Source organism: Heterocephalus glaber, unplaced genomic scaffold, assembly GCF_053883595.1.
Source record: "Heterocephalus glaber isolate CG9 unplaced genomic scaffold, H.glaber_assembly_v1.0 deba00000943, whole genome shotgun sequence".
In the NCBI taxonomy this organism is placed as follows: domain Eukaryota; kingdom Metazoa; phylum Chordata; class Mammalia; order Rodentia; family Bathyergidae; genus Heterocephalus; species Heterocephalus glaber.
The window spans coordinates 5,414,321-5,427,781 of record NW_028258175.1 but is presented as its reverse complement, the minus strand read 5'-3'; the positions used below and the strand labels follow the sequence as shown (position 1 = coordinate 5,427,781).

General features: G+C 50.0%; 1 protein-coding gene across 1 annotated transcript in view; it reads left to right on the top strand.

Annotated features, from left to right (window-relative positions):
* Cacng3 (calcium voltage-gated channel auxiliary subunit gamma 3) overlaps positions 1-12,961 on the top strand; it is an 89,234-nt gene extending 76,273 nt beyond the window's left edge. The window contains exons 3-4 of the mRNA XM_004855959.4: positions 5,981-6,121; positions 11,895-12,961. Coding sequence (XP_004856016.1) covers positions 5,981-6,121; positions 11,895-12,406 — 653 coding nt within the window. The 3' untranslated portion in view covers positions 12,407-12,961. The remainder of the gene's footprint in view (positions 1-5,980; positions 6,122-11,894) is intronic.
* Positions 12,962-13,461: the final 500 nt, after the last annotated feature.

The following is a 13,461-nucleotide window of genomic DNA, read 5'->3' as shown; positions in this document are numbered from 1 at the left end:
CACTGTTCTTCGAGTAGTCAATGAATACTTTTTCATGCCTGTGGCTCCTTGAACCCAGGAGGTTTTATCAGAAACATGGCCATATGGTTCAAGTAGGACTGAATGTTGAGCCCCCGTATCCACTAGGAACTCAACAGGTTTCCCCTCCACTTTTAGGGTTATCCTGGGCTCGGGGAGGGGTGCCGAACCCCATCCCCCCTAGTCACTCAGTTTATCTACAGCCAGGATGGGGGCCTTGGGGTGCCCTTCCTGTTGTTTTCTTTTTGGGGGGGGGGGGGACAATCCTTGGCCCAGTGGCCTTCCTCTTGGCAACGAGCACATTGATTTTTCCCTAACTGGGGGCACTCTCTGCATCTCTCCTTGCTTTTTCCTTCCATCACAATCTTTCTTAGTCTACGTTCACATTCCTTTTGTTCACCTGCAGTGGCAGCCAGAAGGATCCGAGCTAAGTTTCGGGTCTGGCGGTCATCAGCTTTTTCCCATTTCTCCTCTGCGGTTTCTCTATTGTTATACACTTTTTCTGTCACTGTCACTAAGTCCTGAATACTTTTCTCTCCTAACCTGTCTACCTTCTATAACTTTCTCTTAATGTCTGGTGCCGCCTGGTTGACAAAATGTATTATTACAGCTGCCTTTGTCTCAATTGCTTCTGGGTCCATAGGAGTATACCTATAGAAGGCTTCCTGAATTCTCTCTAAGAAAGCAGCAGGGCTTTCATCTAGTTTTTGTTGTACATCCCCTACATTAGCCAAATTGGTGGGCTTCTGTGTCACCACTTTGAGACCTCCCAGCAGAGCCTGGCGATAGACCCGGAGCCTCTCCTTACCTTCTGCTGTGTTGAAGTCCCAAGTGGGCCTGTTCATCAGGGGGTCCAGCCACCCTTAATGGGAGGACAGTGGAATCTGCCGGCCCCACCAGTGAGGCGGTGCAGTTATTACGGGTGTTTTGGGTGTTTGGGGCGGGGCCGTCTCCTCCAGTGGCGCCCACTGGGGCAGGCGCCACTGCCTTGGCCGCCACCGGCGCTCTTTCCTCCATCCCCGCCGGTGGGAGTGGAGGAGCGGGGTGTGGGCGGTAGGGAGGGGGAAAGAGGAGATCTTCATCTGTTCCTCCTTGAAGAACTGGGTAAAGCAGCGCGGTCGGCTTGGTCTCGGTTTGCTTTTTGTTGTCACACCCTTTGGGAGTCTTTTCACAGGCTGTCAGGATTACCTTTGGCTGCTGTTTCTGTGGAGGCAAAAAGAGCTTAACCCATGGGGGTGGGTTATAGATTAGACATTCCCAAATGGCAATGTAGGGAACCTGGTCAGGATGAAGGCTGGCCTTAGGAACTCTGCGTACAACCTGTAAATCAAAAGTTCCCTCGGGGGGCCATCCTACCCTAAGGGTGGGCCATTCTGAGCTACAGAGGGTGATGAACTTAGTCTTTTTAATTTCTAAGCTTAGGTTATGAGCGCGCTCCCTGACTTCTTTGAAATGGTCCTTCATGAGGGAAAGAGGGGTAGTCACAGTCTGTCCCATCGTTTCAGTCCAAGTCAACACAATAAACAGACAAACAAACACAACAGAAAAGCACAAGGCAAGACAAAACCGTCCTCCGCCCGATCGGAGGCAATGAAAATGGGATGACGGCCTCATGCCGTGCCGCGGGAGCGACCCGCACCGTCCCCCCAGGAGTCTCACAGACTCGTACTCATGGGGCACTCCGTCCCCACCAGCGGAATCCGGAACATCTTCCAGGATCCCAGGTCGGCGGCCTTCGCAGTGTGTCCGCCTAGACCATCTGCCGACCTTCCCAGAAAATGGGCCCAGACTTTACAAACACAAAAAACACACCAGCCGGCGTTGACCCTCCGGTACAGAGATTCTGAAGGTCTTGGGATCCCGGACGAGCCCCCAAATGTTGTGCCCAGATTGGGAAGTCCCAAAGACCACCAGGAGGCCGTTCCCGATGTAAGCACACGAGGGTCGTTTATTCAAGCTTAAGCAGGGGCTCTCAATTGTCACAGACACAGCGGATCGAGATTGAGAGCCCCGAGTTCCAAATTAGCAGGGTTTTCATTGAGAGTACAGCAAGCTTCGGTCATTAGCAGCCATCTGATTGGTTAACATTTAGCAAGTATGAAGTGTAGAATTTTGATTGGCTAGGCTCATTGGGGGTTGAAGGGGATTACGTATAGGTTTTTACAAGAAAAATGGGGACAAAGGTTAGTGGTCTACTGTCACGTACTGATGGTCAGCAGACATCCTGACTCATGGTCATGACCACCCTGTGTGGACAGTCAGCACGTGAACAGATTGTCCTATAGATAGTGGGCCCGGGACACTTGTTTCTAGGGCAAACAGATGGCTGAGTCATGAGCTTAGGAATCTTGAGTTACAGATCATGTCTTTTGTCCCAGATTAAGCACATTTGATCATTAATTTGAAAGAACAAAGGAGACTGCTCCATTTTGGACAAAATGGAGTCATTCTGGTCTCACATTCGCAAAATGGAGTCACTTTTGGTCTCACAGTTCCACTGCCTGCTGCACAAGCGCAAGGACCCGAGTTCGATCCCCAATACCAAAAAAAAAAAAGAGCTGGGAAGTAGCTCAGGCGTAGAGCAAGTGCCTAGCTTTACCTGAGTTCCACCCCCTGCACCACACACACACACACACACACACACACACACACACAGCATACAAATCTATGAACAAGCAAAAAAGAAAAATACCACAGTATGTTGGAAAATCACTGGAATATGGTTACTCACTAGTCCGATATGATTTAGAAACTCACAATGCCCTTTTCCATAGGGAAGAGAGAGAATGGAGAAGAGTAAATAATTTTTCAGGGAACTCCATAGCCTTGGAGAGCACACAGTGGCCCGAGACAGAGTCTGGCCTGCAGAACAGACAATGGATGGAAAGGCTTCTCTATGGGACCGAAAGAGAGGCAGTCGCATGTGACAGCATCTGTGCAGCTGTGTCAACAGATTCAGTCTTTCTTCCTTCTAAATGAGTTCAGTTAATGAAAACTGGGGAAAGACACCAGAGGTAATCACTTCTTCTTTGGCAGGCTGGGACTTCAGGCAGATAAGGGAACTTTGCAAAATGCCTCTCCTGGCACTTTGGGGGCAGCTGATGGGGAGACAAGGTCAGAGGGACCTTGATTCCGAGCCTGCTTTCCAAAGGCCTTTTAACTTCCTTCAGAGCTAATTACTCAGCATGCAAACAAACCGAAACACCACTATATTTCAGGGTATCATTCCCTGAGCCCCAACATAAGCCACAAGGCAGCAGACATGCGCAGACACGCAGGGCGAGCCAGCAGCCACAGGGCATCAGATCCTCAGGGGTGAGAGCCACCAGCCTCTCTTCTCCCAGGGGGCTCTAGGCTGACAGGACCCCCTCCCACAAGGTCACTATCACAGCAGAGGTGGGAGGGGCACCGCCTTCTGGGACCCTGGGCTGTCCCTGTCAGGCCACCTTGAGACAAATGCACAAACCCTGTTTCTTCCGCAAGAGAACCCCACCCCTGTGCTCCAGCCCCTCCCCCAAGGTTTCTCCACCCTGCCTGTCAGGCAATCGACACGCCCACCCCCAGCTACATCAGTCACCAAACTTTCTGGAAACTGAAAAACAAGCAAACAAAGCAGCCCTGAGGTCCTGGAAGGAGCCCTGCAGCTGCAGCCAAGTCACCCTGCAGGTGGAGTTTAAAGCTGGGAGGGAGCACTGAGCAATAGGACCTCAGCTTGAGGCTCCTGTGGCAAAATGCGGAGCGCCCCTGATGGCCCTCCACACACAGCCCCGCGCCAGGTGCCATTGGAGGCCGAGGGCCCACCATTCCCTCCTGACTCACAGCAGGTGTGGTGGGCATTCATTCCCAGCTCCTTCTCCTCTCACAGCAGATCCATCAGCAAATTCCGGTGGCTTCACCTTCAAAACTTCACACACATGTGGAGCTAGGCACAGTGGCCCACCCCCCCAATTCCAGAACTCTGGGAAGCTGAGGCGGGAGACCAGATAACAGAGTGAGATCCATCTTAAAACAAAAACTTCAAAAAGGGCTGGAGATGTAGCTCAGTGCAAAGGCCCTGGGTTCTGTCCCCAGCACCACAGATGCTGAGTCCAACCCCTTACCACTTCTCTAGTCCAAGCCCGGGCTCTCTTTCTTGCTGGTCACTCAGGGCCCAGCCCTCAGAAGGGCCCGACCTGTGGCTCAGTGCTATGCCGTCACTATCTTGACATTTTTGACAATTCTGGAGTAAAAGTCCTCGTGCTTTAGTTTTGCTCAAGGCCCTGCACATTGTGCAGTTGGCCATGCCTGTTGTCTCTGTTAGAACAGAAGCCCCCTGAGGAGAGGCCCCTGGCCTCTTCCATACACCACTGAATACAGAATGTATTCACCTATGTATTCTCACCTGACCACACCAGGAAATAAAGTCCCAACTTAAAATATTTCACCCTATGTTTCAACTTCACAGTGGTGCTAAGGAGACACACATGCACTAAAACTCTGGTTTCAGACTTTGAATTTGGGTCCTCTCCTGAGCTAGCAATCGTTGGATGCTCATCTTGGGTCCCCAGGGCAGCTTTGACCACCCTCAGCAGGCCACCAGTAGGCCACACAATCACCAGCAGGAGCAACTGAGTCTGCAGCATGCTGCATTGCTGGGACGTTCAGCAGCCGGATGCATTCAATGCGTTTCTGACCAAAGATACTTTCCATGTTCCGCAGGCTCACTGGGGCACACCTCACTGTGAGCCAAGGAATATCTACACTCCTTTACTGGTTGAGCAAATACTACGACCCCTGCTGAGGAACACCCTCCTGGGACCTCAGGGCCTCTCCTTCGTCCAGAAACCTCGGCCGCCAAGATCCTGCTCTGACTCCTTGGCCACAGCCCATTTCCCAGGGCTGGGCCTGAGCTCTGTGGTCCATATGTGTCCACTGCTCCCCTGGCACCTGGCACAGCACCGCACAGCTAGTGGGTACTCAACAAATATCTGTGCAGTGAATAAATCATTTGTTCATCCATGACTCGTGGGGTTTTAGCGGGTGTTGCCAGGCTCTGCATTACTTAAATGCAGGCGGGGGACCGGGAAGGCTCTGCGTTTTGACGAGTAGCACATGGTCTAATAGAATGGTCCCTACCCTCAAGGCTGGGACAACTGTCGTCTGTGCACTGGGGATTAAAGCCGGGGCCTCTGGACCAAAGCTATCTCCCATTCCTTTTTATTCTTTCCATTTTGAGACAGACTCTGGCCAAGTCACTAAGTTGCCCAATCTAATCTCAAACTTGTGATGTTCCTGCCTCTGCTTCCCGGAGTGCTGGGATCATAAGCACAGGCCACCACTCCTGACTCTGGCTACCTAATGTGTAGATCCCAATATAAAATGGAAATCTTGTGCTCCTGGTTCAAAATGCAAGCAAAAAGCTTTTTCCTTTCTTCGGTGGTCACCTCTTGATCTGCCGTGGCCTTTTAATTTCTTTCATGTCCTAGCCCCTCGGATACAAGGACGCTCTCAGAGTGAGTGCAAACCCTCCTCGGGTCCTGGGGCTTGCACCTCACCCGGGTCCTCCCTCTGTTCATGGCCAGGCCCCAGCAGGGACCAAGGGTGACAGGCTCCACTAGGCTGAGGCAGGAGAAGGCTGAGAACCTGCCCCAGGGGGAATCGGGAAAGTGGGAGGTGTGGGTGGAGATATCAGGTTCCAGGTGAATGGAGGCTCCAGGCCCTTGCATCCCTTCCCCTTTCCATCAGACTTCACTTATGGCCGGCACACAGATTAAAGGGTGCAACCGTCAAAGCCCTCCGGATGGTGCTGCAGGTATTAAGTCCACTCTGGGCCTCCTCCTAAGTACAAGTCCCTGAGCAGCCGAACTCGCCTCACAGCTGTGTTGGATGAGGGTTTCTTCTCCACCTTTCTGCAGTGCCCGCAGCGAGTGGAGCCCAGTGCTGGCTGGGGTGCAGGCAAAGGCTTCTCTCCTTCTCTCTGCAGGGGCTGTGAGGGCCTCCAGCATATTCCCCATCCTCAGTGTCACCCTGCTGTTCTTCGGCGGGCTCTGCGTGGCAGCCAGCGAGTTCCACCGCAGCAGACACAATGTCATCCTCAGTGCTGGCATCTTCTTTGTCTCTGCAGGTGAGTGTCTTGCACCAGCCCTGAGGGCTTCACAGACATCAGACAGAAGCCAGGAACACTTGGACAAGGAGTTGTTCTTTGGGGTTCCCTGTAGGGAAAGAGCAGGAGAATGTTCTAGGGCTGATAACTCGGAGATTTTCATTAGGATTAAAGATGCTGCTATGCTAGCCTAGGGTGGCATGGAGGAAAGGAACAAACGAGAAGACAGGGTGGCAAGGTTGACAGAGGGACAAGGAGAGAGAGGGAGGCAGAGAGACAGGACAGTGTAGAAAGTGTGATTGAAATACACTGTACAGGTTTAAATTTTTTTTAATTTTTTTACAGGAAAAGACACATTGCATTAAACCCCTCCCCAGTTCTGCCCCTTGCTTCAGACACACCTGCCACTTTCTGGAGCAGCTCTGGAAGTCCCCTTTTGTGGTGTCTTCGGGTTGTGCTCTTGTGGCTGCCTTGATGTCCCAAACTGATTCAAAACATTTGCTATTCGTGGTAATTTTGACTTTGGGGGAAAACCGGAAGTCCCGTGGTACCATATTCAGTGAATATGGTGGATGAGGACCCAGCGCCGTGTTTATAGAGCCTGCCCTTCCTTTAGATGGCACTCAGCAGCAGCATTCACAGTATTTTCGATCACACCTATTAATTACAGATGAGAAAGGATTTCCAGAGAGGCTTTAAAAGTGGCGGGAACAATAGGACAAGTATGTTTGAAGCTAAGAAAGGATCTTGAGGGGGATTAATGGCAATATGCCTTTCACTGTAATAATTTTGGAAAAAAAAAGATAAACATTCACCATATATTTTCAACATACCTCATATGTACTTGCACGTATATGAAAGGTGGTCACCCAAGGAATATGGGAGCAAGAGATGAATCCGGTGTATTTGAAGGAGCTCAGCCTCCGGTTCACTTGGGCTTGATACACACGATCCCTGGTCCTTCGAGAAATGTGTTTATCAAGTAACTATTGTTCCCAGCTTTGCAAATGACTCAAGTCCTCATATCCTTCCAACATCTTCTAGAACAAGTTAAGGCCCAGCAGCCCCACATGCTCTGGAGCCAGCCTTACAATCAATAGCAGCTCTGATTTGAGGAGCCTGGGATCTGATCCTACTGACAAGGGGACAACAAAAGGGTTCTATTCTCTGCCTTTTCTCTTCTTCCTTTCTCCGGGCTTCCCTCCTTTCTTTCATCTCTGTACCAGCTCTTCCCATACCACCCCTCTCTAGGCAGATTCACGCCTTCCGGATTAAATCGCTTAGAAAAGCAAAGAACAAGGCAAGGATAGGGTGGGTCGGGGCACGACTCCTTGGCGATGGCCCTCGGACTCTGCACACTACAGCAATCACCCCCTCATCCAGGAGGGATTCATCCCAAGATGCCCAGCGGATGCCTGAAACTGGGGGTCACACCAGACAAGGAAGAAAGGAAAAAGGAAGGGGGGGGAGACAGGAGGGAGAGAGGGAGGGAATATTTTTCCCTATAAATACATACCTACAATTAAGTTTAATTTACTAGTTAGGCAGAATAAGAGATTAAAAACAATAAATAATAAAATAGAAGCATGGTAACAATATACTGAAACAGAAGTTATTTTAAGCTTATGAATTGTTTCTCTCTGGAATTTTCAGTGTACTATTTTCAGATGATGGTTGAGCCCAGGGAGTGGAGAGCATGGTCCCTGAGCCCCAGGCGGGGCATGTTGAGTGGGAGCGATGGAGGGGCACTGCGGGCCGGGATAAGACAGGCCAACCTCCTGGATTTGAATCCCGGCTCCACCCTTTTGATAGCAAAATGTTACCAATTCCCGAAACTTGGTTTTCTCCACTGTAACAGGGCCAACAACAACAGTATCAACTTCGTAAGGTTGTTGGAAAGAAACTGGATATAAAAAAACAGACTGTTACTTTCTAATACTGCAAAAGCAGCAACAATACAGTTCCAAAGTCTGGGACCCAGTGTCCCGGTCCCCTGTGAGAACTTGCTGGGGCCCCTTCGCCTCTGGGAAACGAGACACATCCAGCTGAGCCTCTGGGAAGCCGTCATCTTCCCCCGAGACGTGGTCAGCCCCAACAGAGGCGTGGTCAGCCCCAACAGACGGGGCCTCTGACCTCACTCTGTGTGGACAGCTGTAACGCCTGGTGAGCCCAGGTCCTCGGAGGCGCGTTGCTGCCACTGCTGGTCCATCCTGGCTCTGCCTGACCCAGCGGACCAGTACCAGTGTGGCGCTGATGTGACAGCTTCCTGGGAACTAGCGATCACGATTTTGGCCCCCAAGGAAGAGTGCCACCAGAGAGAGGTGTGAAATGGCAGGGGTGGGGAAGCCCGAGGGAAGCCAGGAGCTTGGGGGCTACTCCCAAACCTCATCTCCCCCGGGAACCCCAAGAGCCCCATTTCCCTACCTATCAAGTGAAGGAAATGAAGAGTTCCCCACTCCCTAAGGCTCTTTGCTGTTCAGCTGCCCTGCAGTCTGTGGTCTCAGGGAAGTAATCGGTAGCCTTTCTAAAGCACTTACTGTGCACCAAGCCCTCTGTGTGGTGCTCCAAAGCAGGCACTATGAAGCCAGGCCACCCCGTGCAAAGCTTGGCTCCTCTACTTCCCTGTTGTGTAACCTTGGACAACTTATTTAACCTCTCTAAGCCTCAGTGTCCTGCTCTGGAAAATGGGCATAATGATGGCCCCACATCTTGAGGCCATGAGGATTAAGTGAGTCAGTGTATAGAAGTGCACCAAGAACAGTCCTGGGCATCTGGCCTATGCTCCGTACATAGTGGCTGTCATTCTGTGTACACTGCACATTTAGTGTTCACGTAAATGCGAGTCCTTCCCTCACACGACAAATCTGCACTCGGCTCCTGCTGAGCATCAGGCCCTGGACTAGGAGTTGGGGCTACAGCCATGAACAAGGCCGGGCCCTGCCCTCGGGGAATTTGCAATCTGATGGGTGGGACAAAATGACTTCTCCTCTTATTCTGGAGCTTGTTACTGAAAAGTTTCCCCCAGTTCTGAGAATGCAGGGTGCTTTACCTCTGAGCTCCAACTCCAGACTGTTTTAGGTTTTATTTTGAGACAGAGTCTTGCTACGTTGCCCCAGCTAACCTCTAACTTGTGATCCTCCTGCCTCAGCCTTCCCAGTAGCTGGAATGACAGGCATGCACCGCCACACCGAGCTTTGTTACTGAAATCCAAACCTACTGTGACTTCCAATTCCACTTTGACCCTTTCCCATCTGTGTCAATACAGGAAATTACTTATTTCTGCATCAGTAAGAAAGGGGTCCTTCTCTTAAAAGCAGACTGCTGCAATGACTCGTTGAAAGTGCCGATAAGCCAGATGTGGTAGCGCACAGCTGTGATCCCAGCACTCTGGGGGGCTGAGGTGGGAGGGTCTCAAGCTTGCGCCCAGCAAAGGCCATGAGTTCGATCCTCAGAACTGCCAAACAAAACAAAGAGAGAGAGAAAAGAAAAGGAAAAAAAGAATAAGGGAGGAAAGGAAAGGGAGAGAAGGAAGGAAGAGAAAAAGAGAAGGAAGGAAGAAAAGAAGGAAGGGGTACGTATAAAAACTTCGCAGCACCTGGCACATAGTAAGTGCCTTGTGAATGTCTGGCGACTCCCATGGCTTCTGCCTCTTTCACCTAGTTTGACATCTGAGTGTCTCTTTGAACTTCTTTTTCTTCCTCCCCAACTCCATCCAGGAAGACCTCTTTTTGAGGCTTTCTAAACCTTGCCACCAAAATTTCCCTGCTAGCAAAGGGGGAAAACATGGCCCTGGGAAATCAGAGGACATCACTAGATGCTGCCTTCAGTGAGCTGAAATGTCTTTGAAGTCAGCCTCCCATTTAACTTAAAAATTCATGTGAATTCTACTTTCTCCACCTTATTATATCTGTGTGCATTTTAATATAAAAGAATGTGTCTTCCTCACTAATCTTCCAGCCAAATTGACACTCTCGCAAGAGAAGCTGTTTTTCATCCTCTGGTTTCCTGCAGCCTGGCAGTGTGGGAGGTGCCAACTTCCATATTGAGAAGTAGCTCAGTGATTAGAACTTGCTGTCTACCTGCAGAATGCCTGGGCTGGGTAATGCCAAGAGGAAAGAGGCAGAAGCAGGCCCTGGCCCTGGCTGTTCCGGGGAAATCCTAGACGGAGAATGACCAGAGTCATATTCAAAATATTAGCACCCTAATGTGGGTGTATCCACCAATCAGGATGGTAGCACTGAGGCAGATGCTGGGGCCCTGCTATGCCAAGCCTTAATTTTTTAGTTGCTTGACTTTGGGGAGATCTTAGGGACCCCCAGGATGTTTAGTACCTTCAAGGACTGGAGGGAGGACTCAGGAGGCTCCTGGAAATGGTTACTTGTCAACTGGTGTTGGGAACTACAATGAAAGACAGTCTTCATTTAAGGCCACCCTACAGGTAGCCTAAACATGGAGCTGAGGAGAGGCTGGCTGGTGTGCCAACCTCCCTGAGTCATTTTGTTGGCACCAAACCCTGGATAAGATCCTTGAAGCAAAGGGACAAAAAGATATTTCCCTGCTGAAGCAATAATGTGAAGAAGGTGGTCAAAGATGAGCTTAGCCCTCAGAATGTACTGCTCCTTCTCCCATTCTCTAGGGAATCCCTTCCTCTCTGGGGAGCCGAGCCGCTATTCCCAGTGCTACTCTGTTGGCACTTGGGGAAACTAAGTCTGCAGCCCTTCTCTACTGGGGATAACAGCTTTGTGCTCTCCAATCTGTAACCTTCCAACAACAAACAGCTGATCTAAAGCATTGCCTTATTCAGGGCAGATAAAAAGACTTAGGCCAGGGCAGGATGGCACATTCCTGTAATTGTAAATACTCGGGAGACTGGGGCAGGAGGATGCCAAGTTTGAGGCCAGCCTGGCCAAATTAGCAAGATCCTCTATCAAAAAAATAAATAAATAAATAAATAGAATAAAAATGGCTGGTGGTGTAGGTCAGTGTTCACCAGTTCAATCTCCAGTACGACAAAAATAAAAGTTGGTAAGCTGCTATCCCTTCCCCCTGGGTTCACTAGTTCCCCTTCAGAACCCTAAATGTACCTCCAGGGAACTCCATCAGTAATTCCATCTCAACGTCTCCAAATATCCCCCTTCTCTAAACCTGGTCTCACTGCTGCCTCTTACTTTAGCTTAAGTTGCCACTGGCCTCCAATCACCCCAGCTGAGACCCAAACAAATTATTCTCAATTCCTTCTCTGGCTCTCTAGTTCACAGCTTTTCTTTCTTGGCTCAATTTTCAGGATCCATCTCAAATGTCACCTCATTTTCAAAGCAAAGTGCTCAGCTTCTCTCTCCTTTTGCTCCTGAGTCATGCGGCATATGTCTCCCATGGAGTCATAACTGTATTGCGCTCTAATAGCATTGCATGTCTGTCTCTCCCACGAATGGTGAGGAATTCAAGGGCGGAGACCTGTGCCTTCACCTTGCCGTCTTCATGGCTTAGGGCCAGAGATGAAGTGTTGATGGAATGGATTTCTTCTAAAGGAAAACAGATGCGTTCAGCGTTTGACAGCACTTGCCACTGGAGTGGGACTTATGCTTTAGCTGAACGTACACTGCTCAGGACTGAGGAGAGGAATTCTTCACTCTCCAAGAGGCAGGCTTTGCAAGGGGAGCTTGGGGTGAGATTTCCCAACCATAATCTGTTCGTTCTCCTCTCTCGCTGTTACCTCCATGTTCTCTATATTTCAAGAGGAAAAGTGAAAGTTGCCTCTGAGGTTTATAAAAACGTGTGTTTTCTGTTCTCTTAGGGCTAAGCAACATTATCGGCATCATAGTTTATATCTCAGCCAATGCAGGAGACCCAGGCCAGCGGGACTCCAAGAAGAGCTACTCCTATGGCTGGTCCTTCTATTTCGGCGCCTTCTCTTTCATCATCGCGGAGATCGTGGGTGTGGTGGCTGTGCACATCTACATTGAAAAACATCAGCAGCTACGAGCCAAATCCCACTCAGAGCTCCTGAAGAAATCTACCTTTGCCCGCCTTCCACCCTACAGGTATAGATTCCGGAGGCGGTCGAGTTCGCGCTCCACTGAGCCTAGGTCCCGAGACCTGTCCCCCATCAGCAAAGGCTTCCACACCATCCCCTCTACCGACATCTCCATGTTCACCCTCTCCCGGGACCCCTCCAAGATCACCATGGGGACCCTCCTCAACTCTGACCGGGACCACGCTTTTCTACAGTTCCACAACTCCACATCCAAAGAGTTCAAAGAGTCGCTGCATAACAACCCAGCCAACAGACGCACCACGCCTGTCTGAGCTGACCTCTGACCTCTGACCTCTGCCCCACGCCCAGCACAGCCTTGAGGGAAGTGTCCACAGATGTCTCTAAGGTTGCATGGCATGGTCCTCGTGATGGTATTACTTCTTGCAAAGAATGAAACCAAATGGACTCAGCTCTCTCCCACATTGGTCCTGGACCCCAAGCCCCACACCTCCATTCTTTCTAACTTTTCAAGCCAGTCCCTTAAATGTCATTCCTCCCTCTGTGTATCTGTGCTAGATGTTTTCCTTTCTTCCTTCTCTGCTGGAAGGACCTCCACATTCTTCCCTCCTTGGAAGAGGACTTTACTAGAAGTCACCGGTGATGGCCGGGGGGAGTTTCCAAATCCCCATCAGGGCACGTGCATTGCTGTTCCCATCATCCACCCACACGGATCCTCAGGAAACCGACCAGCCAGGTGGCCCTGAGGGAGGCATTCACCTTTATGTGTTAGAAAACATGACCAGAAATCAAAGATGTCAAGCCCCGAAGCAGCTAATGTAATAAGCACTCATGTTATTAAAGGTTTTGCCTTGTTGTAACCATCTGAACTGGAGGTGTTTTGTTCTTTCTGGGTATTTCCTCTACAGACTTCCCCCAAACTGGCTTGCTTCTGTCGTTGGAAGCTGACCTTGGCTCATCCACACTCTAGCCACTAGCAAAAGCCACTGCTTTTATCTCTTCAGACCAGAAACTTGCATCCCCGGAGGGAGGGGACCCAAGACATACAAGTACCGGCATTCAAGTATGACTGGTGCATGGTGACTCTAGTCCCCTGGGCGTCAAGCCTCAGTCTCCTCTTCTGTAAAATGGAGCATGATAACAATTCTCTACTCTGAGTTAGGTGGTTTAAATAAAATGGCATGTATAAAATGATTAGGCTATCATAAATAATCAGTTTTATTTTTTAAAAATTTAGATGATTCTAGTAGAGTGAACATTATATTATTAGTCAGCTCTCATTTCTATGACAAAATATCATAGGTTAAGCAACTGACATTTACTTCTCATGGTTCTGGAGGCTAGAGAGTCCAAGATCGGGGTGCTGGGA